Genomic DNA, 27918 nt, shown 5'->3' with positions numbered 1-27918 from the left:
CAGTTTGTAGAATGAATTTCGACTGTCCATCTTGGTTTGATGAAATTTTGGGAAAATTTCAAGTTTCAAAAATCTACTGGAGGCTCCAATAATTTTCAAAAAATGCGTTGGAGGCTCTAAAATGACTTGAAATTCACCTGCAGTACTTCGTAGCGTATTGAAATTAGTTTTTAGAATACATTTTAGCTTTACAACTCCAATTTAATGGAATTTTGTGAGAATTTCGAGTTTCAAAAATCTGCTGGAGGCTCCAGAACTGCTCAATTCGTGTTGAAACCGTTTCCAATCGATTTGGCATGTCAAAAATAGGGTATATCCCAAATTTCAGCTTTCTTGGTCAATTTGGTAAAATTTTGATTTTTTTCCCTCATTTTTGGCCTAAATTCGATTTTCAAAAATTCACCAAAAATCGAAAAACCCACTTTAGCACTTGAAATTTTGACAAGTGATAAATTTTTGCATGATCTTTCGATCTACCTTTATAAAGTTTGAAAAAGTTATTGCAAGTCCTATGTTAAAACGCAAAATCTGCGATTTCGGCTGACCTGTCAATCAAAATGGCCGTTATTTTGTAAGTAAGACCAACTTTTTTTTTGGCAAGTTTGCTTTAAAATGTCCCTTAGGATTAGGATGTCCTCTTCAAGAAAAAAGTTGTCGCGGAGGATCGGCGGGGGGGGTGTGCAATTACTCCTATTGTCATATGCCGGACTACAAGTAGTGTAGATTTAAAACTAAAAAGTAAAGTGAATTTTTTTTCGTTGCTTTGCTCAATATTGGTCTGATTTCAAAATTTAAAAAAAACTGGGAACCGCAAATGAGAACCGCGATTCTTTTAGCCTGAGAATCGCAACATCTCTGGTTTAGCCGGAGAACGTGATTAGAACGCAAGCGCTTCCGCTAAACGAGCAGAACTGGGCTGAAAACTTTAACCCCCCATAACTCAAAAACTTGTTTTCAGTTAGGGTTGTCAAATATCGGAAAAATGAACTATTGATAAACTATCGATAGTTTATCCATAAGCTTTCCAGTGTTGCCACATTGGGCATAATTGCGCCAACTGGGCTTGAAAACGCCAAATTTATGTGTTGGGCGGTTAAATTTCTTCATTTTTGGCGTTTTTTGGCGCTTTGAGGCGAGAAAATGGGCGACTTCATTGCCTCAGCACCTGGCAACACTGGTCCTCCAAAGGGATGACCAATGGCGCAAATCGCAGCTCTCTAGCCCTGTTTAAAGGCTGCTAGGAGGTGTCAAAGTTTTCAGTGAACTTGAAATATCATCCATTTCAGGGTAGCTATTCCTGAAATTTCGGTATGCGTGATAAGCGAGTTATGAGAGTTTCAAAACCGTTAACAAACGCAGTTACCACAGTTACGGATCGGTAACATGTCGGTAACTTACTTACGTTATATTAACTCGCGTTAACTCCAAAATTAAGCTAAAAAACTAATGGTTGCGGTCTTGGAGATGTACATAAATGAAGTTTCTTTATTGCTTCATTTTGTTTTAATTGCGATTTTTCAACTATTTTGATTAAAATGTAATTTTGCTATGGCACCTAAAGTATTAGCAAATGATGAAAATACAAAATACGGATTAAAAATGTTAGTTCAATTCAAAAATATGAAAATAGTTTATGACGGTACGAGTAATGTCCATTCCATTATTCCGAAAACTTGTGGCTACTCATCAGTTAACGTCTACGGTTAAGTGTGATAGTATGGTGATAGCAAATGAAAATGCTGAACGTTATTTGCGGAACTTAACCATCATAACTGGCTTATCACGCTTACCGAAATTTCAGGAATAGCTACCCTGAAATGGATGATATTTCAAGTTCACTGAAAACTTTGACCGGTTTGACACCTCCTAGCAGCCTTTAAACAGGGCTAGAGAGCTGCGATTTGCGCCATTGGTCATCCCTTTGGAAGGTCTTTCCTCAGAAAAAATGTCATAGAAATCGCCGACCCCCCCCCCCCAATCCCTTTGCCACTTCTTGGCCGAATTTACGTGAAATGGCCCTGAATCATTTTTCAACGATTGATTTCCTCGAGATGTGTATACATATCGTTATTGAATGATTTTATGACTCGTTGATTACGATTCACTGAATCATTTGAATCATTTGTCAACGATCGATATTCTCAACATCTTCAGATTTTCTATCATCGTTTGCGAACGATTCATTCCCTTTATATTTCCTTCGTGCTTCGTTGTTCACGATTCTCGCAGTCTGAGGGCCATATCACAGGACGTTACTTATGCTTACAATTTTGCTTGAGACATCATAGGGCCACTTCACAAACGAGCAATAATATGCGGCCACTTGCCATTTTTGTCAATTTGTGTGAAAAATTTAATTCTGTTGGCGAATTTGTGATTTGTTTACATATTAAATTTTATGTGAAGTTTATGAACGGGCCACTTGAAGTCTTAAGCAAAATTTCAAGCATAAGCAACGTCCTGTGATATGGCCCTGAATCATTTGTCAATGTGTCAACGATTGACTTTCTCTAGGTCTAGATTTGTTTATCGTTCGTGTACGATTCATTTCCATAATGACTCATCGTTCACGATTCACTGAATTATTTGAATCATTTTCAACAATTTTTTTCTTAAAATTGCTTATCGTTCGTGAATAATTCATACTTTTCATGACTCATTGCTCTCACTCGCATTTTGCAGACTTGTTTAAAAATAAAATTGATTCATTCGTGAACGATTTTCTCTAGCTTTGATCTATTTGTGGATAGTTTGTCGTTCTCGAACGATTCGTTTTGAATACGACTCGTGTTTATACTTTTTGATTTGAATAAGGCCCATCGCTTAATACAGTACGTACAGTCGTACACGTAGGTACCTAGACCTACTAGTATGCTTATTAATTTGTTTGATGATAATTCGTAGCATGTTTGAAAACAGTTCATCGTTCGCGAACGATTGGCTTCCAATTCCACAATATTACCTACTCGAATTGTGTACAATTTTCACCTCGTTTATGGTATACGTTTTAATCTTACGTTTGAAATTTCAGCTCAGCCACCGGGTATACCAGAAATATGCAAAAAATCGTTAACCCACTGCCCAGTTGCCGGCGGCAAGGAGTTATTCGTGTTAGGCAAAAATTTCCTAAAAGATACGCAAGTACGATTCTACACCGATGACTGGGAACAGACCGTAACTCCGGATAAAGAATTTTTACAACAGGTATATTGCTAGATATCGATTTTTTCGCCTTATTGAGTGCCAATACGTTTCTGTGTACTCTATGTGCGTATAGGTACCTACTTATACTCTCATCTACATGGTGTACCTATACTATGACTAATTGACTACAAGTTGACTATGATGGGCAATGATATCCCAGTCTTAAAATTGTGATGGTGTCCGACCTTTTCGGCGTCTGATCTTTTTTGTTTTAATTTTTTTTGTCTTCACGTGATTGGAAATTTGTAGACGCATTTAGTTTGCGTGGTGCCGGCGTACAAAAATCTCGATATCAACGAACCGGCTGCAGCCAAAGTCGCTATCGTCTCTGGCAATCGTTCCAGCGAGCCTCATACGTTCACGTACACGCCCATCTTACCGATCGCATCTTCGCCGCTGAGCTGCTCAACGTCCAAGTCTCCATCACTGTCTAACAGGCTTAGTCCTACTGGTAATGTGAGCAAAATTGTCGACTCTGGTATTCTGAAGTCGTCCGACGCTAACACGACAGATACATCTGAAAATCCTGACTCAGGTAAGGTATTCGATTATTTACCTATCGTGTTCATGATTTTTTAATTACGGGACTGTTTGTACGATTGTCGACGCGGGTAACGTTTGATCACCGAGGTATCAACTCTTGAGTTCGATTGTGTTTTATTTTTGTATTGTAGCTATTGAACGAAATTTACGGTCTTAGGCTAATGAAGAGCACAAGTGGGTATTCGTCAGTGTTTAGTTTTAAAGGTAGTTTATGTATTTTAAGCCTTAAATACACTGTTATGTAAATGTATTTTAAGATGGCGTGTTGTCATAGTGGCTAGTTATATACCTACGAGCTATGGGTAGACAAGGTTATATAATTCGTAGCTACACTGAAATAAATGAATAGCAAAACGATGCAATGAGCACCGCAAAACGCGGTAATTTTGGTATAGGAATTGAATATAGAAATCAATCCATCTCAGTTCGGGAATGGTTACCACTCTCGATGCACTTACTACATTACTAATGTAATGAGTGAATCAAGAGTGGTAACCATTCCCGAACTGAGATGGATTGATTTCTATATTCAATTCCTATACCAAAATTACCGCGTTTTGCGGTACTCATTGCCATTCATTTCTTTCAGTGTAGTTTAGAGAATACCTACCTACTTAGATCAATTTATGGACTATGGACTATGGAGTAAATGGAAGTTACAGTTAGCCTACGTATGATAAAAATTTTAAGTTAGAAAAAAGACCCTATTCAAATTGTTCTTTGAAAACTCGACTACCAGAGTTGCTTCTTGAATAATTCGTATAGCCTATACTCGTAAAATTAGAATAATATGTTATCATCGAGTCGTTTTCATTTCCAGTTTTTCTCGGTGAAAACGTCAAATTTTTCGCAGAATTTTCCCTGCTTTGCTAATTTGTCTCGAGTTGCTTGCTGTTTAGCAAAGTTAAATTGCTTGGTGACTGAATTTTATTCCATATTTTTTTATGAGTACCTATTTTATACAATAGATAGTCTTCTATCGTGTGTTGTTTTGTTATTACTTGTTATTTTATTATTGGCTTTCTATATCTAAGTATAAAATATGCAGGTTGTACCTATTGCATTTTAACGAAAATTGAAAAAAAAGTTTACTGTTAGTGGAAGACCATTCAAACATTTTTTTAAACCGCTAGCCATACAGAAGGCTACGCCACAGGTCCTAAGAATGGGGTTATTTTTGAAAAGTGGTTTTTTTGGATATTTTTGTATACTATCAATCACTTATGCAGAACCCTGGTCATGGCCACAAAAAGGTGCGATTCAATTTTACGAACCTATGTCATCCATTAACATTGAAATTCTATAGTACATTTAGTCATTTACGAGCGATTTGAGAATTAGTAGACCACAAAAATGTCGATCTCGTATCAATTTTATGACACTGAATTATGTTTTGGAAAAATTATAGGTACTTATCTATCTATAACGCTAGATTCGTTCTCATCAAGTTGTAATACCTCAGTAAACGTCTTTTTAGCAATCATTTCGGTGACAATTTTATAAATTAATTATTTCCGCATTTCAGTTGCTAAGTGTTTGAAAAATTTTAACGAATAAAGTGATGAACCGTTTGCTCGAACGACCGAGGTATACCTAGGTACCCCAAATTTGGCCAAAAACACGTTTTTTTTTCAAAATAGCGCTACTTTAAGGACCCTGACTTAGCTCTCTGTACGACGAGGAGGCTCAGCATTTCACTCGGTAGTCTTTCTCTCACAGTAAACTTTTTCAGCGATTGTTGTCAAAATTCGTGGATGTAATTCTCCTAATATTCCACCCTAATCTACATTCCTACATCCAATACGCACAACGCGTTATTTAAACTTACTCGTATACCTATAATATGCACCTACTCGTAAATACCTGAACAAAAATCTCGCTTATTGATTTTAAAAATAATGTTGAAGTTGACGCGAAACCTTAATCTATTTAACGAAAAATGCAAAATGTCTTGTCCTACTCGCTTTCTGTAACTTGAGCTTGATTTTCAACAACTGCAGATCGATCGAACTCGAAGATGTATAGAGTTCTACATATCTACTCACTTACCTACTGAGTGTTGATACTTACTGCCCTTTACATCCACATATGTGAATTTTATCGCTGGTGTCCTCAATATCACCTAATGCTGTTTTTTCTTCACCGTTCTACCTTTCCTTCACTTTTTTTGGGAGGGGAGGGGGAGAGCTAATAGTGGATTGTTGCTCAATAAGAAAGTGGTTTTTGGGGTAGAGTAGAGGGGAGCAAGATGTTATGGTTAAGCTTTGACGAACCCTGGCAGTCACATTTATTATTGAAATGTCGTAATTTAAATTTGGGAAATATATAATCGCACGACAGAAAAGGGTGTTTGAACGACACCAGCAAACGACAATAAATGCTGTGGTAGCGACAAGTTAGGTCTTTACAACGACAGGTTTTCAACGACAAAATATTGAGTCAGAGCGACTATTTTTAATTATTGATCACGACAAGTCCTCCCGACAAAAAAGGATGTCTAAGCGACAGAATAAAATTTTAAACGACAGAACAATTTATCCAATTGCAAATCTGAAAACACACGAAAAAGCGATAAATAAAATGTTGGTTTGGGAAGCTAGCAAAAATACTTACTTAAAAATTACTCTGAAATTAGTGCAAAAACTGTGTGACAATTTTCAAACGTAAAATGTGAGGTTCCTATGGACTTATTGAGATTGCAATTTGCACAATAATACAGTAGGTACCTTTGCGTTCTATGATAATGAGAATTCGTCAATTTTTTCAACGAAAAAAAATGAAGATCATTACACTTTATATATCATTCATTTTCAAAAACATGGCGCTTGACACACAAGTCGAAGGACATTTGGGGTATAAAACCGAATGTACACTAATGAAAGAAGGGCTAAAAATCTCTAAAATAAAATAAAAATAATTAGGCCAAAACCGTTGAGAAATTTGCTGTGTACACAAAATTTATCACTGTTTGAGAATTACCCTCCTATCATTTTATGAAAATTTCTATTTTTTTTTTTTTTCATTTTATTCGATTTGTAACTTTTTTGGTAAAAATAGGCGTGTGTTGATGGATTAAAAAAAAAATTAAAAATAGACGTGTTAATGGATATTTCTGTCGTGATTTTTTTTTACTATTGTCGTTGAATTTTTTATTTGTCGTGGACATTTTTTATCTGTTGTGCAAACATTTGATTGTCGTTCAACTTTTTTTTCTGTCGTTCAATTTCTTTTTTGGTCGGGCATTTCTTTTATTTGTCGGGCCTGTCGTTTAGACCACCTTTTCTGTCGTGCGATTCACCTATTCTGTCGTAACGATAAATCATACCCTTTAAATTTTAGGGTAAAATTGTATGATTTACGAATGGTTTGCCCATAAAACGTACCCAAATCACTACTGCTTCTAAAAAGGCAAAATGTCGTGACTGCTAAGCAGTGAAATTTGACTGTTTCAAATTTAGAGTGTAGAAATTACAAAAAAAAAAAAAAAACGTCTTGCCACCTCATAACATTATTTGCCCCCTTTACTCTATAAATAATTAAATACTTGTATATATACGCTTGTAAAAAACTTCAAACAGTAATAAAGCTGCCTCAAGGAATAGTTCAAGATTTTATAATTGTTTTTTTTTTTTGCTCCAAGGAGAGGTTGATGAAATCTTGTATAGTGTGTTTTTGAAAAATTGAGTTGATCTGGAATCATGGATTGAATTTAATTCAGGTCAAGTAAGCATTGTATTGATGGACAAATAACTGTATTGAACGACGAAGTAACTATAAACGGAATTCCAGTAGGGTGTCGTTTTATTACTTCGGAATTGGAAATGAAGTGTTCTGAATAAGGTATCTACATGTTTGCATTTTGAGGCTTGAACTAGGCGTGATCTTTCTTTTTTAGCTTGCTGGTTTATTCCTGTTTTTATTAGCTTGTTTTGTAGTTTCACCGATGAAACTAATTCGAAATTTTTGAATATTTCAACCTGGTACCTGAAAAGTTCCTTGACGCTTTATTTCTTTTGTTAGACACTTTCCCAATTTGCTTAAGATTTACATATATGTTGAATTTGAATAAAACTTCATAAATCATTGATTCCCTTATTGAAACAAAAAACAATCACCTATCCTGAAATACTTACTAAAAAAAATCATGTTGTTCTACCAAATTTTGGGAAAACTCATTTTGAGTTGAAATCAGCGGAGATTTATGTAGGTTCCCAATGATTTGGCATTTTGGGGGGGGGGATGATGAAACTGAAGAAATATTAAATATTTTGAAATACAAAGGCGCCAATTTTTCAATCATTATTGCCAATTTCAGAAAATTGAGAAAAATAGGGAGCCGAAAATATCGAATTTTATGCAGTTTTTTGAAATTGGGAAAAATGATTGAAGAATTTACACCCCCTTGTTCTAAAATACATTCCCAGTTTCAAAACTTGAATTTTCTCTAAAAAAATGAACGTTTTAGTAGTATTGATGGCAAATACGAGTAACCTAGATCGACACGGAGTCGTAGACCATTTTTTACAACACAGATTGGGGGGCGGCTGGAGCGAAAAAGCTGCTGTTTTTTTTTGAAAATTCCCATTGTTTGAGGATCTAAGTATCTCCTAAAAATGTTTTTTATTTTAATTTTAACTGGCTATCGCTTATTTTTTGTCTATTTCTATCGCACTAACTGTACAATTTCTACATTGTAGATAATTAATGTTTGTTTAAGTTGGACCGCATTTCGATTCAGTTTTATAAAAATTGAGATACCGTGATCAAATGATACCTACCTTTTGTTATTTTTAGTTTTAAAACCTGCTTTGTAATAACCAAACTAACGCATCAATAATTAATAACAAGAATGCGAAGAGAAAATCCAGCAAAATAAAAAAAAAAATAAAAAAAAGAATTGAAAAAATGATACTTGTAATGATGATGATGACGATGCTAATAATGATAATAATAATGAGAAAATAAGTACTTCACGGTGAAGAAAGGGAGGAAAAAACAACCGAACAAAGAAAAACACTACCTATTTGAATACCTGTGAATTTATTTTTTGAGAAAAAAGAATTTATTTTTTCGTTTTTTCAATCGAATAACCACAAATTAACGTACCTATTCGTAGGTATTTACTGTTATTTTACTTAGTTACATTTAAAACCTTTTTTGTTTTGCCGTATATTTTTTTTTGTTTTTTATTTTTTGTTCGTATTATTTATTTATTTGTATTATTTATCTATGTGTAAAATTTTGATATTTTACTGACCTGAAATTTCTTTGGATTCCTCTAATGTTTGCAGTATTATTAGATTTATCGATGCGATCTGGTGTCGTGTACCGCAAGTCGACTCAGCCGTCTGCAAAGGTTGGGCATATTAGCTGCCAACCACTTTCTCCTAAACGACAGGTTCTGTCATATAGATGTAAAAAATACACACAATTCAGTTTATAATAATACTACAGATAAATACACAGCATATTGATAATTTTCAATGCAAGTCTCAGACACGAGGTGGAAAATGAAAAAAAAAATACAAAAAATACAAAAAAAAAGAAAGACGTGAAAAAAAATTAAGTAAACCGAAAGAGGACAAAAGAAGAGAAAAAAAATCTCCAAAAAAAAGTAAGAAGTAAATGAACGGGACGGAATACAAGAAGTTGAATGAGTATACGTATCTGAGCGAAGCAATCATTTTAGACGCATTTGACATTCATTGCAAACGTACACGCGTATCGTATTGTACAAATTTTTCGTAGGTATCAGCTACTCTCATACATACGATGATTTAGAATATACGAATCACGGCGTCGCACACAAATCAAACAACAGCTCATAACATTTTGTACACATAATCACACCCAATAACATTTAGTACACGATTACATTCTGGAATTTACAAATAATCACACATGTACACAATTTAAGTAAAATTTTTTAAGTTATTTTATTTTTCTTTTTTTCGTTTTTTTTTTTTCACTTAGGCTTAAACGATAAATTCGCATAAGTTATAAGGTCTAAAACACTGCATTTTTTTGGAGGGGAAAAATATGCGAAGGAAGATCAAGGCATTAGATATGTTTTGCATTTCTCGTGTCTAGATCTACCTATGTGTATGTAATAAGTTGAAACTTTTTATTCATTTTTTTTTTTTTTTTTGTTTTTTTTTTAATACATCCACACGAACACACGCATGAAAACACTTCAATTCGAGAATTTTTCCTCGGTCTGGTCTTCTGAAAATAGGTTGTCTTAGCCTGCGTATTTTTTTTAATTTTTTTTTTTTTTTTTTGTATTGTATCTGAATTTTCTGATTTTCTGATAGCCTTGTCCCTTTTTTTGGAATTTTTATTCTAGTTCAATTTTACCTTTTCTTTTATCTTTGCTCCCAAAGTATGTATGTTTTTCATATTTTGTGTACGGTGAGAATTCGAAGTAGTACTTAGTTCAGTTTGAGAAGCTGATATGCTTTATGTTGTCCATTTTGATTCCATCAACTCGCGCGAAGTGTGTTATGCAGCAAAAATGTTTTGATTATTTTTTTTTTCCTGACGAATATGTAAGTGTGAATGAGTTTCATAAAGAGTCATCTTCCATTTAAAAATGAAAACTTTGCTAAAGATTTTGCTAATTTTTACGAATCCAAATTGTTTGGCTTAAAATATAAAATTATCAAGTGAAATGAAGCATAGATGGAGATGAGATTTTTAGCCATCAACAGACCTTCTACCCGATTACTCCATTCTATCATCTATGGTCGCTCTACGAGTGATTTTCGTTTGAAATTTATTACTTATTGGTATTTTTTCAATGAATTTTTGGTTCAAAAAAATTAGGTCTCGCGCACTTCGTCTGTTTGTCTTATTTTTTATACTTGAAAAAAAAAATGTTCTCAAAGGGAATCGTTTTACTAGTATTCCTCGCTGTATAGTTCCTCTCATTCCCCGTGTTTGAATCATTATCTATTTTTTTTTCGACTGTTATCTCTGGCTGCTATGCAATATCTCACCGTACCTGCTCGTGATTTACATTTACCCATCAATCAGTATCTGACATAGTAACACCCCCAACACGTCGCCTTCTTGTTGCTTACATACGCGAGAAAAAATGACACAGTCTGTTGAATCGTTTACTGTTGACATGACTAACTAAAATATCTATTACTGGAAGACCTGCTGTCTATTTTCTTAGAAAATTTTTTGAGAAGATTGGTGGATGTCCAGCTGAACCTGAAGTTTGAGTACAACTGAACACCACAGAGGAAAACTTATTCTCATGTTGAACTTGCGGTTTTTTTTGTTTTTGTTTTTTGTTTTTGTTTTTTTTTTTTTGCTAAAAACAAAATTGAAATGACCATTTAACAGACCCCAAACATTCTTAAATTGGAATTTCGAAGGTTTATTCCTTGGAAGGGAGTGAAACAATATAGCCGACGCTGAAAATTCAACAAAAAAAATCGAGATTCAATTATACCGCTTCCTTCGTTCCTCTCCCATCCTTACCATTTTTTTTTCTGTAAAATATGATGACAACTTTGAAAAAATGATAACTCTATCTTAAAGGCCATAGAAAAGCCATAAAGTACATGAAAAAGGCAAAAGAGTGATGATGTGCTGTTTTTTTTTTTTGCAGAAGTTTTGATTTATAATCATACCTATAGGTACGGCTGTCTGAGAGACAATTGTTGATATCTGTGTGTATTATTTACTGACTTTTCAATTGATACATTTTGATCTTGATTTCCCAACGGGTGATGATTGAATCCGATCATATCAGATTCAGATCATTTTAGACACATGATCTTATCGAATCTGATCAGAATGGAGTTTTGATCTAATTAGATCAGATCCTATGAGAGAGATCTGAATAGACTTGATTAAACTTGTGCGATCAGATTAAGTTTCAATTGATTGAAATCTGTTCAGAACTGATTAGATCCGATAAGGAAAACTTGATCAGATTCAATTCAATCGGAGGGATTTTGATTGGATCGGAATAGATTTAGTTAGACTTGTTTAATCCGGTTAGATCTGGATATTCATTAGATCCAATTTTTATCTGACAAAATCACATCCGATCTGATCAGATCAGAGTTTTGATTGAATTAGATCTGTTAAGATCTGATACGGATATTCTTCAGACCCAACTTGTGAACTTGATCTGACCAAATCTCAAGAGATGTGATAGAGAAGGTATGATTGGTTTTAAATAGATCTGATCACTAAATCAAATCTGATCAGATGCGGATATTTCTCAGACCAAATCTGATCTACGTACATCTGATCAGGATTCGATTGGTGATGACCTGATTGGATCTGAAGATATCTATGGTACCAATCAGATTTCAAACATTCCACAGATCCAAATTGATTTGACTAATTTTTGTCTGATCAAAGTTTTGATCGAATTGAATCCAATCATACCTAAAATCTGATACGGTTCAAAAGTTCAGGCACGCTTAAATCTACGCAGATCTGCTTAGATTAGAGTTTTGATTGGATAAGATCGAGTTAGACCTGATCAAATGAATAGATCTGAGCAAACCTATTTAATAAGATCAGATCTAGATATTCGCCAGATCCAATTTCTGATCAGATCAGAGTATTGATCGAATAATATACCTGTGTAAACCTGATCAGACTCAATACGAGAGATTTGATTGGATCTCAATCTTATCAAGTTTGTTCGATCAGATTAAATCTGATTACTCAGTGCATTTCCCAGATCAAAATTTGATCGGATCAGAGTGTTAATCGGAATAGATTTATTCAGACCCGACCATCATACATCCGTTAGAGAAGCCCTGTTTGAATCTGATCAAATGCGGAACTTCTTCAAATCCAATTTGATCTTATTAGATCTAATCAGATCAGAATCTCGATCGTATCTTTTTCGGCTGGGTTGACTGCATTTTTCTAATCAACCTACCATTCGTCTAAAAATATGCTGCCCATTTTTTTTTTTTGTTCAAAACCTCCCAAATAAGTTTCAGAACTGCTAGCATATTAGTCTCAGGTCAGGTCTGTCGTCATAAATACAGTTGAATAAGTGTACCGTTTTAAAAGTAAACTATTCAATTTCGACTCGTCATTTTCTAATCGTGTATGTTACAGCTACATAATTATTTGAGCGATTTTCATTTTTTTTCTCTCAGTTCGGTGGTATCTAGGTACACCTAGCACCTACCTCGTGTCATATCATAGGTATCTCACAATAAGTACACATATGGGTATAGGTGTATTTATAATCTTATCTACAAATGTTGATCGTTTACGTGGTTTTGATAGCTATACGTACGATCACAATTGAAAAAATGATACTAAAATTATTTACAGATTGTTTTATCATACGACAATCTGAAATGAAAAAAAGATACTAACCTTTTTTCCAGTATATGGAAAACGTCTTATCTATATCGATCTTGCATAGATTTCCATACGGCGGCGGCGAATTTCTCCTTTTCGATTCGCACGCACGTTGACATAGTTTTCCTTTATAATATTCAAGACATTTTGTCTGATTTTTATATATTTTTTTATTTTATTTATTTTTTTTTTCATTCATCAACGTTATGATTTTATTAGCTAGGATTTATTTTGAAGTGTTCCTTTTCAGTTATTTCAGGTTCAACAGTCAAAAAATTGCATTGATTAATTTAAAAGAGAAAGCAAATCTTCGAAATATGTACGTATGTATCATCATCAAACCTATCAAAATGCTTCAGCAAGAGTTTCACGCGAATGGAATCATTTCCAATGTGCGTACAAGCGGATTTCGTCTTGCAGATGAATTTTCATATATTATACGTAGTTTCATTTCATTCGTTTATTTGCTGTTTACAATAAGGTATTATCAAGAAACCTATTGTTAAATCTTTTTTTTTTTTTTTGATAGGTAGTAAAAAATATTTCATTAGTTCTGCCAAATTTGACGTACCTATGTATTTCGTCTGAAACATACTGGATCGAAAACAGCCATCTTCGGAATAATATTATGCATACGAGATTTTAATGAAATTTTGTCGATTCTGATACATATGTACATACTTTCCAAAAATCCTTGTGAAGTTGACAACCAAAAAATCAATTTTTAATAATCTTTTAAAATTTATCAAAACTGTTGTAGGTATCTTTGAAACATGCTGTTAGGTAATTTAATTTACTCGACTGTTCGGCAAAGTGCGAGAACACCGACTCGGGTACATTACAGCGCTCGCCTTTGGCTCGCTCTGCAATCTGTACACTCGTCAGTATTCACGCACTTTACCTAACAGTTAAGTAATATACTTACTATTCTTCAAAAAATACATAGGTATGTATTTGCTCATTTCTTTTCGTCGTTTGTGAATGAATATAAAATCCCAAAGATGGTTTGTTGCGATCGAATTTTTAAAAATTTATCTTAGTAATAGGTACTTATTTTACGTGACTATCTACTTAAGTAGGTATACGATTTAATGAGCAGTTTATCCGAATTTGATTGAATAACTTGATTGATATGGATTCTCGAAAATTGTTTTTTGCAGAACGCTCGAAATTTTAATAGGTAAACTGCGAATTTTTTTATTGCGAACAATTTCATTGTATGTTTAGTTAAATTACTTATTTATCAAAATGATAAAAGTAGTAGGTAGGTCTGAATAGTTACCAAAAAATAAATAAATAAATAAATAATAAGGATACCTAAATTATAATGAGTTAGATTAGCGTCCTGTTAGGTATTGTATTCTCGAAATAATTTTAAAGAGGTTCTTAATTGAGACAAATGTCTCATAGTTCGAATCAAGTGGTGAAAAATAATTATTTCGCACATTGAATGATTAAGAATCTCTTATATTCAGATAAAGATTTACGTATTGTACATTAGGGTGTAAAATGATAAATATTAGATTAGAGTATACCTACATATTTAATTAAATTCAACATACTATTACTGATAAAATAATAGATGCTGACGATAAAAATACCTATACAGTATTACTTTACTTTAGTTACTGTCACGTTCAGCATTGCTCTTCTCTACCTAATTCAATCGGAAGACATCCTTAAAGCAAACCATCGATAGGTTTGATGTGGTTTAAACACGTTTTGATTTATTAAGATTGGCACGTGTCGTTTTAAATATTACCTACGTTGACAAATTTTACTCCAGTAATTAATTTCCGAAGATTTCATGCATGGTGAAAATTTTGACATTTATCTACGATAACCGATGTTTCGAAGATTTGCTTCCTCTTGAAATAATTTTATAGGTTAATTTTAATTTGATGAATTTTCGTCAGTGTTGAATTGATGTGATTCGTGGTGCAAATTTTAAAAAAATAATGGGGGAATTGAGACGTGATTTAATGTTGTGAAAATTGATTCAATACTGACTCGCGTTCTTAATCTCAGATTATAGTTTTAGTAGAATATAGAAACCCATTAAACGCATGAATATTTTTATACTCGAATAGCCAATATAAGGTACTAATATTATCGGATACGATGTGTGTTACAGGACTGAACAAAATTACTGAAAATATCAAAAAATCCAACTCACCCACAGGTTAGCATATAATTTAAGTTATTACAGTAAGTGTACATAGTTACCCACTTATTTTGTGGTTCGTGTTTTCATAAGACGTTCAGGAAAGCTAGATGTACCTACCTACCTACTTCTATTTATCCATCTGCCTATTCAGTCATGTTAAAATATCCAAATAGGTTATTATTGATCGATTAGTTGAGATTCCAAGCTTCTTTGCCTATGTATGTACCTATTACGTATTTACCCACATAGAGTTCGTTTGGCATTGGTCTCGATAAATGAGTAGGTATGTTTTGAGGTTGACCTAATTTTCAGACCTTTTTGAAATTTCGTGTTGACATTTGCACGAGGATCTTGAAAACACTTGACAAAAATACCAACTTTTGGAGTTGATGTTTCCTTCCCCCGCATTCACCAAAAACGGTTCTCAAAGTTTCACTTTTTTGAATAATTTATTTTGGTTTGTTCTAAATATTAAAATTGAAACAATCTTTTTTAAATGAATATGAACGGAGAATTTTTTTTTTACATTTGGTTACCTACATTTCTCTGCAAATGGTGTCTGATAAATACTCTTTTTTTCAAAGTGTTGCCTGTGTGTTTTTATCGCCGTGATCTAGGAACTGTGAACTAATTTTATTTTGAGATAATCCAATAATTTTTCTTAGAAGAAGGTCAATACTGTACTTGTAAGTAGCTTAGTTTCTTAATTAAAGTCAATATTATCACATCGAGGCTTCACCTACCGTAATTCTAACATCTCGTAATCCACCAGCGAAAAAATGTTCCGTCACATTGTCACATTTAAAGATTGCTTGTAAAAAAAAAAAAAAACAAAAAAAAAACATAAATTCATTAGGTTTACGTAGTTAGTTTTTTTTGTCAAGTACTCGTACCTACTAACAAATTTTTTGCTTGTGGGGCGCAGTCTCTATAGCTAGTACAAATTGAGTTGAGTAAATATGTATTATTTTGAGCAGAATGACCCGTATAGATGGCGAAAGAAGTAGGTAGGCGCATCTACCGGCAGTGTTTTGTAGTTGATTTTTTAAAAAATCTATTGATCAAATTAACATTTTTACACCCTTTTTCAGTAGGTACTGTAAGCTGAGAGAAATCTCCGGTCTCCTTTTAGCCTTTAGAGAGTCTTAGATGAGTGTAAATATAAGGGCTTTCTACGCGATTTCATACTCATACATTATAGATAATCGTATTCAGTACAATAATATTGTTACACTACCTTCTGATATTTTTCACAACACGTTTGATGTTAAATGTTAGGTAAGTATATAAAAAATGGAGTAACACTTGAAGTTGATCTTTGCGTTAATAATCTCTTTGTTTTATTAATTTTATAACATGCTAAATTATTCACTTTTACTAGGATATGTTTATACCTTTTATTGTGGATGTTTCTTCAATACAGAGCTTCTTCTATAGGGCTGTTTTGTTGTCAAGTAGTTGTTGCTGGTCGGATTAAAACCACATCTAAAGTTTTTCAAACGATTGTGGTTGTGCAGATGATATAGGCTCATCGATAAATAATTATTTTGTTGGTTACAAATTATGATTTCATCGCTTGCTTATTGTTGTATTCAGTTTCATGAAGTGCATACATAGAATGAAATGCAAAATACAATGCAATTGATTGGTTGTTATCTGGCAACTAGTACGTAGTCGTTAAGTTTTTTCCCTATTAATTAGTTATAAATTGATACTGAAATTTATTTTGCTAAATTGGTTCTTATTGCTTGATCCGCTAGAGGTTGTATGTATTTGTTCTGTTGATTATTTCACATTGTCGTATCTGGTCATTATTTTTCTACTAAGCACTTGCACATTTTTTTTTTTTTAATTCAATCATTTTACTTACCTATTCTTAATCCATTCTGTTTTTTTATTGGTATTGGATTGGATTGTATCGGATTCGGGATTGTGTGGTCTTCTATTTTATATTTATGCAATATCGAATACCTAACTTGTATGTACTTGTTTAGTGTAATCTGGCATCTTAATGTACACCAGGTTTATTATCTGCGATGCTTTTCCTATATTTTTATATCTTTGCCTGTTTCTCTAATCGCATTTCCATCTGGTTAATTACTGGGAATATTTTGTACTCTTCATTTCCGAATAATTTTGATGTTTTGCAAGTTTTAACATATGCAATACCTGTATTATAATACTTATTTATATTTTGTGTATTTGTCTAATAAGGTTGTAACTTAGTTTATATACGCGAGAGCAAAAAGACAAAATATTAGCGCAAAATAGGTACCTACTTAGTTGCCTACTATCTGTATTCAAGTGTTACTCCATTTTCATACACATTTTTACAGCTAATTAGAGCTTCCTAAAGTCAACTCAAAAGTCAAAATGAATCAAACTCTTTGAGTTTTGCTGATAGGACGTACAATGCTATACGATATTACCTACTATGATGTCGTAGAAACAGCTCATGGATATTACAATGAAAATTTTAATAGCTAAAACCAACTTTGTTTGTGGATTACTCAGATATTCAAACTGGAGATCTTTATTCAAGCAATTAAGGTAGAGTGGGGTAATTGCAAAGCACTTTTTGATTAGTGACACTTAGAGAGGGCCCTGTGAGAAGACTATTGCACGGATGAAGCTGAAATTTGTACCACATACACTTCAGGGGGTTCTCTATCAATGGTAAAATTTTGGTACAATTTGGTCCACAAATCGTGGAGAAAATTTCAATTTGAAAATTTGAAAATCGACTTTTGCATTTACCCCATGTTGGGGTAAATGCAAAAGTGGGCAATATTTTTTTTATTTTTGTATTTTTTTTGCATTTTCAACACACTCACTGTATTCTACGTGTCATTTGCTAACTTTTGATGTATTCGTGGTCTTGATTCGGTGAAAAATTCGATAAGTTTTCCACTTCCCAAAAAAAATTTTAGAGGAGTGAAAAAATGTTGAAAAATTATTTTTTAAAAAACTCGCTAAAATGAACAAAAAATCAACTATTGGTCATTTCTGATGTTTTTTATGTAAAAAACTCGTCATAGAAATACATTTTTCGCCAAATATATCAGTAGAACATCAAAAAGGAGCAATAAATTTAAAAATTCAGTAAAACTGTTAATCACTTCTCTAACATTTAACTCATCATGTGACCGTGGAAGTTTATTTTTTTTTGTTATTTCGAACCATTTTCAAGTTATTTGGAGCGAAAAAATATTTGTGGTAAGTGCAAAAATGAAAAAAAAAAATCGTTTTTGCAATTACCCCGAGTCGATTTTTTCTGGGGTAATTGCAAAAACGCAATTTACGGCCAAAATGAAAAAAAATTTTAAATTGCGATATCTTACCTTAAACTTCATTCCTTCATGACCCTAAATCGCGAAAATTCCAGATAAATCGACAGTTTTTTCTATTTCACATGCATTTTTTTAAAAAACACCTTTCACTTTACTTATGAGTGGTTTCAACATGCTTTGATAAAAGTGTTTGCTACTGAGCGACAAGTTGAACCCCGCGAGTTGTGACCAGGTGAATATGTCGGTAAAGGTCGTTGCTTCGACACCCCCTAGTTGGCACAACCAGAAAATTGATATTTGTTTGCGTGCGGTCACAATTTTGCAATTACCCCGTTTTTGCAATTACCCCACTCTACCTTACTTCATCAGTTTGTAATATGAAGTTGAATTCAATATTTTTATACGAGTAGAAGGTGGCTGAATTAGATTTTTTGAAGAATCGTCAAAAATAAAAAATACTTCGATAAAAAAAGAAAAGCAAAAGGTTATTCAATTTTTAAAATCAATATTTCAAAGGGCTACAATTTTTTGATTTTTATATCTGTATTTCATGGTAAATGATTACTGCTGACAATGTTACAAAACTAGTTACAATACAATCAAGTTTTCACTTTTTTCCATAAACTTAGGTAACATAAAATATACCTATGTACTTGCTCGTATTTTCAACAAAATGATTGCAAATACTCACTATAAACTGATTGTAACAGAGTATGAACCAAAAATGAACGATTTTTGTATCAAATGATGTGACTGGAATTTTTACTGTTTTGCAACGTCACATTTCTTCGATAATTATGTACCTATTACAAAGTTGGGTTGGCTATAAACCATTTGTTTTCTTATGAATAGGGTTACCTAGTGTAGATGTTACTAGGTTCTTAGGTTTGTTTACAATTTTGTTTTGGGGGATAGAAATAGAAAGCATTTCCTTAAGAAAATGCAGTTTTTTCAAATTTTTCCGTGTTAATTCCATTGAATAGGTACACCCTTTCATCACAATTTCATGTTCCATTTTTTAACTAGCAGTGATGAGCTAACTGGTTTCAGAATTAACTGATGGACTGGTGTCTGGTTTTAAATATGCTACAACCACATTTAAAATCTTCTGTCTAAAATATTTTTTAGATAGTCTGATTTAATTTTTTTTTTCAAAAATACATGTATCTAGTATTTGATTGACGCCAGCAAACCAGTTTTTTTTAGGTTATTGTTGAATTATGGACAATTTTCAGGGGTAAAAAGATATTTATATGCATGGTGTCCACAAGCCTGGAAAACCTGGAAAAGTCAGGGAATTTCGTAATTTTCACGCAAAATCCCTGGAATTTTGGAAAAAAAAACGATCAATTGCAAATTTTGGATAAGGACCTGTGGTGAAAGGAAAACATTATCTTTTACTTCTCAAAACACAAATTTTCAAAAGCTTTTGCCCTCGCTTTGTTCGGGCTCGTTTTCTTTTCTAAAACATATCAAGTTTTATAGATAAGAAATGAACTTCTCACGAAAAAAAAACATCGTTTTTACGCATCTCGAATTACAAATTCACAAAAGCTTTCGTCCTACCTTGGGCCTGTTCTGTTTTCTTTTTAAAAAAATACTCGTCCTCACATAAAAAAACCTTGCTTTTATTATTCCTTTCAAAATGCAAATTTTTAGAAGCTTTCGCCCTCGCTTCGCTCGAGCCTGTTCTGTTTTCTTCATCATTGCAATACTAAAATTCGAAAGACCAAAAAATAAACTCTTCGCTTCAAAAAAAAAACCTTCGTTTTTAGGCATCTCGAAATGAAAATTTTCAAAAGTTCTCGCCCTCGCTTCGTTCGGGCTAATTTGTTTCTCGTTTTAAAATGATAAAATTTTTTGTAAGTCATATGATTTAATTAGAAAAGGTAATAATCAAAATTTGCCTGTTTTTCATATTTGAAGAAGTATCCAGCTCAAAGAGAAACTTATGAAAAAAATTACCCCCCTCCCCAATTTCTTCTTTAATTAAAGCATTGGGGTAAGCATAGAAAATTGAAAAAAATGGTATGGAAAACCTAGAAAAGTCAGGGAAAATCATTTCCAGAAATGAGTGGACACCCTGTAAAAAGATACTTATATGTAGTTCTTTTGTAGAGTTAGACTATTTCTTGATCAGGAATGAGGCCCAGCCCAGGGCCACGACCCGAAACCCGAAAAAACCCCGATAATTTCCTTGAAACCCAAATGTCCAAGCCCTAAAACCTTAAAAACTCTAACCTGCAAAGCCCTGGCCCAAAGCTCGGGACCTTTTTCTCTGATAACCAAGCCCCAAACGTGAGCCCCAAAACCCAAACTGTGATCAGGGCTTTTCAGGGCTTGTGTGAATTGTGTAATAGTATATTATGCAACTAGTGAGGTAATGTGTTTTTCAACAAATTTTGAGGCTTATTTCCCGAGCGAAGCGAGGGAAGTAACTCAAAATGGTTGAAGATCACATTATCTCCCTTGTTCCATAAAATTTTTTACGTTTTTAAGGGAGAAAACCGCTAGTTTGTCCACCGAGCGGTTAGCGAGCGGGAGGTAATGTAGCGGATTATCTCCCTAGAAACGTAAATTACTATTAGGCATTCATTAAAAAATGATATTTGAAAAATTTGGACAGTAATTAAAAATGCCAACAAATTTCAATTTCAGATTAAAAACAGAAGAAGAAAACTGTTGGATTAAAATATTTTGAAAAAATAAGCTAAAGCATACACTAGTTTGTGCAAACTGCCTCAAAGAACTTGTGCATATTTCAAATTTTCGTCAATTTCAGTGTATGATTCTGAGAGCTGGAACTAGAGGATTAGGCAAATCGATAAAGTCCCCATCAGATCAATGTAAATTCAAGTTCTATGCCAGTCCGCTTGCAAATTAGGCAAAAAAATAATATACAGAAATTCGGAATCTGCCTTTAAATGTTTTTTTTTTTTTTTTTTCAAATTTCAACAGAACATCTAAGTAATAAGATTTTACTTTAATTCTTTATCAAAATTGCAATTTTTCGAGCCCTGAAAAGCCCCGCAAAGCCCTGAACACTTCATTCAAGCCCTAGACACTGAGCCCTGAAACTAAAACCCAAAAATTTCCCGGTCCCAATCCAAGCCCAAGACCTAAAAAATTTCTGATTGAAAGCCCAAGCCCCGAAACCTGGAACCCCCCCCCCAAAATCGTTTGGGGCCGCATCCCTGATAGTGATTCTGTACTTATGTGCTTACCTGGCTGTTTGGTAACATCTGGAAGAAATATCAAAATTGAATCGAGTTTTGAAAAACAGGGATATAAATAAAAGTGAACAAGCTAAAAAAAAAGTTGTGTCTATATTCAGAAATCTCCCAAAAGAATGTTGAAACTTGAAAGTGATGATAGATAATATTATGATGATGTAAACACATTCTGCTTACAGATGATTGTGAGAACGTGAAGCCGTCAGTTTTACTGTGGTCAGCATCTAATAATATGAGTTCGCCTACGGATAATAGACACTGTACCTATGTACTGAATGTTAGTTCGGAGATGTCAGTGCCGCCGGCACAGTTGTTGCATCCTTCAACAACGCCTCTGGTTAGGAGATCTTCAATACAAAGAATTGTACCTCTGAGTCGTTTGGGTAGTGCCAGTCAGGCATCCTCTACTGAAATTCTGTCAAATATTTCTTCTGGGGCCGTTAGATCGCCTCCTGGTGTTGCAACTCATTATCCAGACCCTTTGACTGTATCTCATTCGTTGGCTACTGGCCCAGTCCCAAACTATTTTCAGGCAACAGCAGCGTATCGAAGTGCTCTGTCTGATGTTGTTGATCCTTTGTTATTGAAACCAGTTATTATTCCAAAACTGGAACCATTGTCAGATTGTTCGACATCATCGTCAACAAATTCATACTCGCCACCAGGCCTATCCTCTTCCCATTTATCTCAGCTTTCTGATATTGCTGACGGCTCTGGTGCTATAGAGTCTAATAACAGCAGTCTACCTTCTAGTGCTTCTATGGCCGCTTCAACTCAGTCAGGCGCATATTGTTCAGAAGATCGTGGTGTTGAGAATTCATCAGCATATAGCAGTTCGAGCATTGTGAGATCTGTCAGTTATCACTTGTCACCTTCATCATCTACTGGCATAGTTGAGCATTCTAATTACACAAACTTGGTCAACAATGAAAATGGTGGTGCAACATATCCAACAACATTAAATGCTGCTGCAGCGCTGATGTCACCACCTAACAACGTAATGCCAGTTGTTAATTTGGCAGAAACATCTTACAATCAGACAGCTAGTAAAGCTGTCAATAATGAAAGCAAATCGTTCCAATTCAATCAGCTGTTTGATATGAAATCGTCCCAACAGCAGCAACAACGTACCAATCAAGAGAATTTGCAAACTGCTGGGGCTGTCATTTGTTATAAAAATGCTGTGCTAAGTGCAGCAGGTCAACAGAGTCAAGCAAATTCAGTCATATCGGGGACCTACCAGAACTACTACCAATATGGAGGTGGTAGCAATGACTCCAATGAAGGTACAGTCAACTCTACTGCTTGTGGCAATGTCAACCAATCATCATCGTCTGGTAGTAACAAACTGTCCCAAAGTCACGGAGTTGATTTGTCATTGATGGTTGCTTCCCATTCCTCTTCATTATTGAGTAATTTCAAGTCATCTCCTTTGATGCTCAGTGGAGACAGTGACTCAACGACCAATGATCTGCCTGCTTGCTCAATAGTTGACAGCCAACAACAAAAGCACAATTCTTCTATGGACGGATGTTCATTTTTGAACTCGGTGTCTACAGTTGCTGCAATGAATGAATATGGCAGAGGCAGTGGTGCTAATTCAATGATGTTGGATAATGGTAGTGTAAACTCAATGCCCAAATTGGACGCATTAGTTAATGATGCGGCCGATAGTCATATTAGATCTGCTTTGGGGTTAGTAGGCTCGTCGTCATCTTCATCGGTGAGCCAGTGCAGTAGTAGTGATCGTTCTCATTCGATGTCTTCATTAAACATGTATCTATCATCTTCAACATCATCATTATCATCATCACCATCTAAGCAGCCCCACCACCAACAACAACAACAACAATTACAACAGGTGAATGATACAGTCTCACATGCCAACCGTGTCCAATCATCTGATGCTACATGCTCCACGTTGACCTCTTACCAACAGCTCATGGCGCCGACATCCAATCAGCCAAGTGCTATGTCCAATTGTACAAAAATACTCTCTACCTCAGCCAGTTCGGATTCACTGGTTCAAATGAAAGTCAATGATACGGACACATGTGACAACGTTTCTAGACAGATTAGGAAATCTGAAGAGGGTGTGTTTCCTTCAGAGATTAGTCAAATGACGGAAAGTGACCTTCTTAGTTATATAAATCCGAGCTGCTTCGACCAAGGTAACATCATTTTCTATAGTATGATAAAAGAAAAAAAAATACCAAATACCTTTCTTCTACTATTGCTACTAAGTTAGGTACTTTACCACACTATACTGGTATATTCTCGTATGTGTTGTGACTGTTATCTTCACCTTGTCCCACTACCATCAAGTTACTTACTTTCAAAATGTCAAGTCAGTTCCATTTCAAACACACAACCCACGAGATACATGTACCTACCTATCACTGTAACTGACTTTAATCATAGTTTCTTAAATACTGTGTGTTCTGTTGAACGCTCAGAATAATTTGCCGTGCAACTCGAATCATTAACTTTTGTAATATGGTTTACCAACGTGTATGAGTATAGTACTGATGGAGAGAAAACTAGGTATCAATTTAATTACCATGTTTCATGATGAAATCCGTTACCCTCCAATGAGACTAGTGCCTTTCAAGGCAAATCTTTCAAATGTTTTGATGCATGGTGGGCTCATTGAAGAAATTCGAGTAAACTTTGCAAACATTTAAAATCGTTGTGGTTACTGGTTGGAGCTATGGCTGTAACTAGGTATGTAATATAAAAATGAGAAGTTGTGGGTTAAAATCCCACTGTAGATACACAATGCAGTCAGCCAAAAATAAAAGCAATTAAAATATTCTGTTGTCTTTGTGGGCATACATTGTGATAAGGTCTACGATGTGAAGATAGTGTTATTATTAGGGGTAAAGAATATGTTCTCTAAATAACTGAAAATATGCGTATAGGTATTTTATGCGCTAATTTTAATGAAAATATGCAAAAAAAAATCCTTTTAAAGTTGAAATTTGCAAAAATATTCCCAGCATGTTCTACTCAAATATGGGTATAATTTTACAGGGAAAAACAAAGTGAACCCCATGCTAACCTTGATAATTTGATAAAATGATAATTCAAGAGCATATTTGCAAGGAAAAGGAATTTTTGAAGTTTTATGAGAAATAATGATATCAAATTTTTGCTATGCTGACTTTTTCTATTCAAAAAATTTGTGTTTAAAAAATTATGAAAAAAATTAAGTTTTGAAAATTTTTCAATGTATTCCCTAAAAATAGGGAGAAACTGTGAAAATTGATAAAATACCGAAATATGCGCTAAAAAAGGCAAAAATATGCAAAATAAACATTGGCTCATTCTGCTCGATATCTCTTGATTCGCAAAGATATTATGTTGGATATTTCCTATCTAATAGCACAGAAAAATATATGTATGCAATAGAATATGAAGAGTCCAGGGAAAGAACCAGGTAAGTCACTTTTTCAAACTTCTGAGTTACGGCGTTTTGAAGTATCAGAAGGCTCCAATTTTGTAGCGAATTTGAATTTCATCAAGGTAATGACTGGAAATACATACAAAACATCCCACAAACACAACTTGAGGCATTGTAGGAAAAAAATGAAGAGATGAGCCAGTCACGACTTGAAAAGTCACTGTTTTCGTGAAAAAATCAAGCAAAAAATCGAAAAATCAGTGTTTCGCAACAACTTGAATTCGATGAAAATCGATTATTATGATGACATAATGAAAAATTTTTGTATTCTAAATAGTTGACGATGTTGAAATTTTCTTCCTGTCACCACACATTTGGTCTCGGCTCATTTTTCTCTTCTCCTCTTTTTTTTTAAAGGCCATTTTAACCTTGAAAAATCGATTTTTTTCAAAATGTAAATTGACTACATTTTTCTACTCCTCAGTGTGAATTTAATTCAACCCTAAACTCATTTTTGAAAAAAAGTGACTTACCTACCTGGTTCTTTCCGTGGACTCTTCATATGTTCTTCTTCCATAGTTATTATGTAATTTACAAGACTTGAAATGTGCGGAAACTTGCCACTGATGTGAAAAATACCATTAATATTGTATGTTGTGTAACATAGTCTCATCTATCAGTTCTACGTAAAATTCTATGGCCAATGACCATTCCTTCTCTTGAGAACACCGACAGGCTACTAAAAATCCACTTGGAGAAAAGAGATGATGATGACTGATGAATCAATGTATACATGTATAGTGTGAGTTGATATTCGAAAGGCAAATTATTCGGCAACTTCAACACAATACCCGGTTGGTAGAGATTACGGTATTTTATTAAAATTTCATTTCTTCCTATTCCCAAACTGCACGAAAATTGTAACTATTGATGTGGCATTCAACGAATGAATACACTTGTATGTTTGAGGTTTTGTTGAGTTCTTTTGAAACTTGAAATGAATGGATAATGTGATGTTATTTTTTAAATATGTTTTCTTCGATGAAAAGAGTTACGTAGATAAATTTCTATTCTTATTTTGTACCAGCGCGCGTGTGCAGGTGTTTATTTTGTCATGTGCATTTTTTTTCTACTTTTACATTCTTGTTTCATTCTATTAGCTTACTTAAGATTTTTTCAATTGTTTCATTACTTACCCGGTGAGTTTGTGAATGTATGGTTCGAGAGATCGGGGGTTGAGAGTGAATAAGTGGATTGTAATTGAAAACGGGCTATTGTCATTTTGCATTGAGGAGGAATTACCTCTGTTCATTTCTTTGTAAAGTATCAATTAAGTTTTTTAATATTGTAACTGGGAACCGAATGGCATATAATGGCGTTTTGTGCGTTTTTTTTTGCGTCATCCTTGAGAGCATACTTAACTTATTAGCACGTGTTTCGATCATAATTCTTTCTTCTTGGTTTTACTGATGAGGTTTGCTTGTAATGAGATCCTTATTTATCGGTGAAACAGTCGATGGATTTTGAATGATTGAAGGGAACTAGTGTCTGATTGATTATAGTCCTCCCAGCATTTTTTGTTTTAATTTCATGATAAAGATAGGTTGCAACATGTGATCCGTATGCGATCTTAGATGAATACAGGGTCGAGCGAGGCGATTTGAGCGAAACTATAGGCTAGATGGAAAGAGCGTGTGCTAGAACCTCGGTCTCGCGACCAAAATTTCCAAGTGTTAAAGCTCAAAATTGTGTACAAAATTTTTAGATCCCCCTCGCTTCAGTTAAAATGGCTTAGTTATGACAGCTCCAACCAAAAACGTGTAAAAATTGGTTAAAATCGTGCATTTCTATGTAGATTTTGTGAAGTCGGGTCGAGAATAGGAAACGAGTTGAAAAGTTGAAACTTTCGGAAGTTAGTGCCTTATCTCGACGGGATTTCTAAAGAATTATTACGCATCTCGAATGTCAGCCTAGCAGATCTGTCTTTACGAGTTGCGAAGTGGATCACCCAGAGCTTCGTAGGTATAGAAGAGACCGTTTTTCTCAGGGAATTTTTCGTGATATAAGTTCTTGGCCAGTTGGCCACCCAGTAAATTCGATTTGGCCACAACTCTGCTTGGAAAGTATTTTTGTTTAAACTTTCAAAAATATCTGTGGTAGAAAAATTGACTTTCTTCGTTAAAATTACTGCTGTTTTACTTCTTGAAACTGTAAATTTTGAAGAGCTTTTGCATCATTTAGAATTTCAAGAAAACCATTCATTAATGAAATTTAGAAAAAGATTGAGATTAGAAAAATTGAATTCTTATATTCAAATTTATGTTGTTCTACTTTTCGAACTAAGTACGAATTTTCCAAAGCTTTTGCCCACGCTTCGCTCGGGCCAAGTTCGTTCTCTTCTGCAGAATTAAAATTTCAAAAAACGTGCGGTTGAATTTGAAAAATTTTGAAATTACATCAACCGAATTCTTTCATTAAAATTGATGTTGTTCTACTTTTCTACTTTTCAAATTACAAATTTTTATTGCGAAAAACAGAAAAATTCTAGAAGTACCTACTCATAATGCTCAAAGCATATGAAAAACGCAAAGTTTTCATTTTTTTACTAACAGAATGACTAGATTTTAAAAATTAAATCGAAATTAGAATTAATTTTCTGAAAACCTCTCGTGATTTGTAATGATTTTATGAACACAATTGAAAATTATTTGAAAAAAATGGGTT

General features: G+C 34.0%; 1 protein-coding gene across 6 annotated transcripts in view; it reads left to right on the top strand.

Moving 5' to 3' along the window:
* NFAT (NFAT nuclear factor) overlaps window positions 1–27918 on the top strand; it is a 215861-nt gene that overhangs the window by 174585 nt on the left and 13358 nt on the right. For all 6 annotated transcript variants that reach the window (XM_065368758.1, XM_065368757.1, XM_065368755.1 and 3 more), the window contains exons 8-11: window positions 3032–3204; window positions 3454–3739; window positions 15236–15283; window positions 21971–23962. In XM_065368758.1, the coding sequence (XP_065224830.1) occupies window positions 3032–3204; window positions 3454–3739; window positions 15236–15283; window positions 21971–23962 (2499 nt within the window). The remainder of the gene's footprint in view (window positions 1–3031; window positions 3205–3453; window positions 3740–15235; window positions 15284–21970; window positions 23963–27918) is intronic.

The sequence above is a fragment of the Planococcus citri genome, chromosome 5, assembly GCF_950023065.1.
Source record: "Planococcus citri chromosome 5, ihPlaCitr1.1, whole genome shotgun sequence".
NCBI classification, from domain to species: domain Eukaryota; kingdom Metazoa; phylum Arthropoda; class Insecta; order Hemiptera; family Pseudococcidae; genus Planococcus; species Planococcus citri.
The sequence above is the reverse complement of the archived record's forward strand: the minus strand, read 5'-3'. Positions and strand labels throughout refer to the sequence as shown.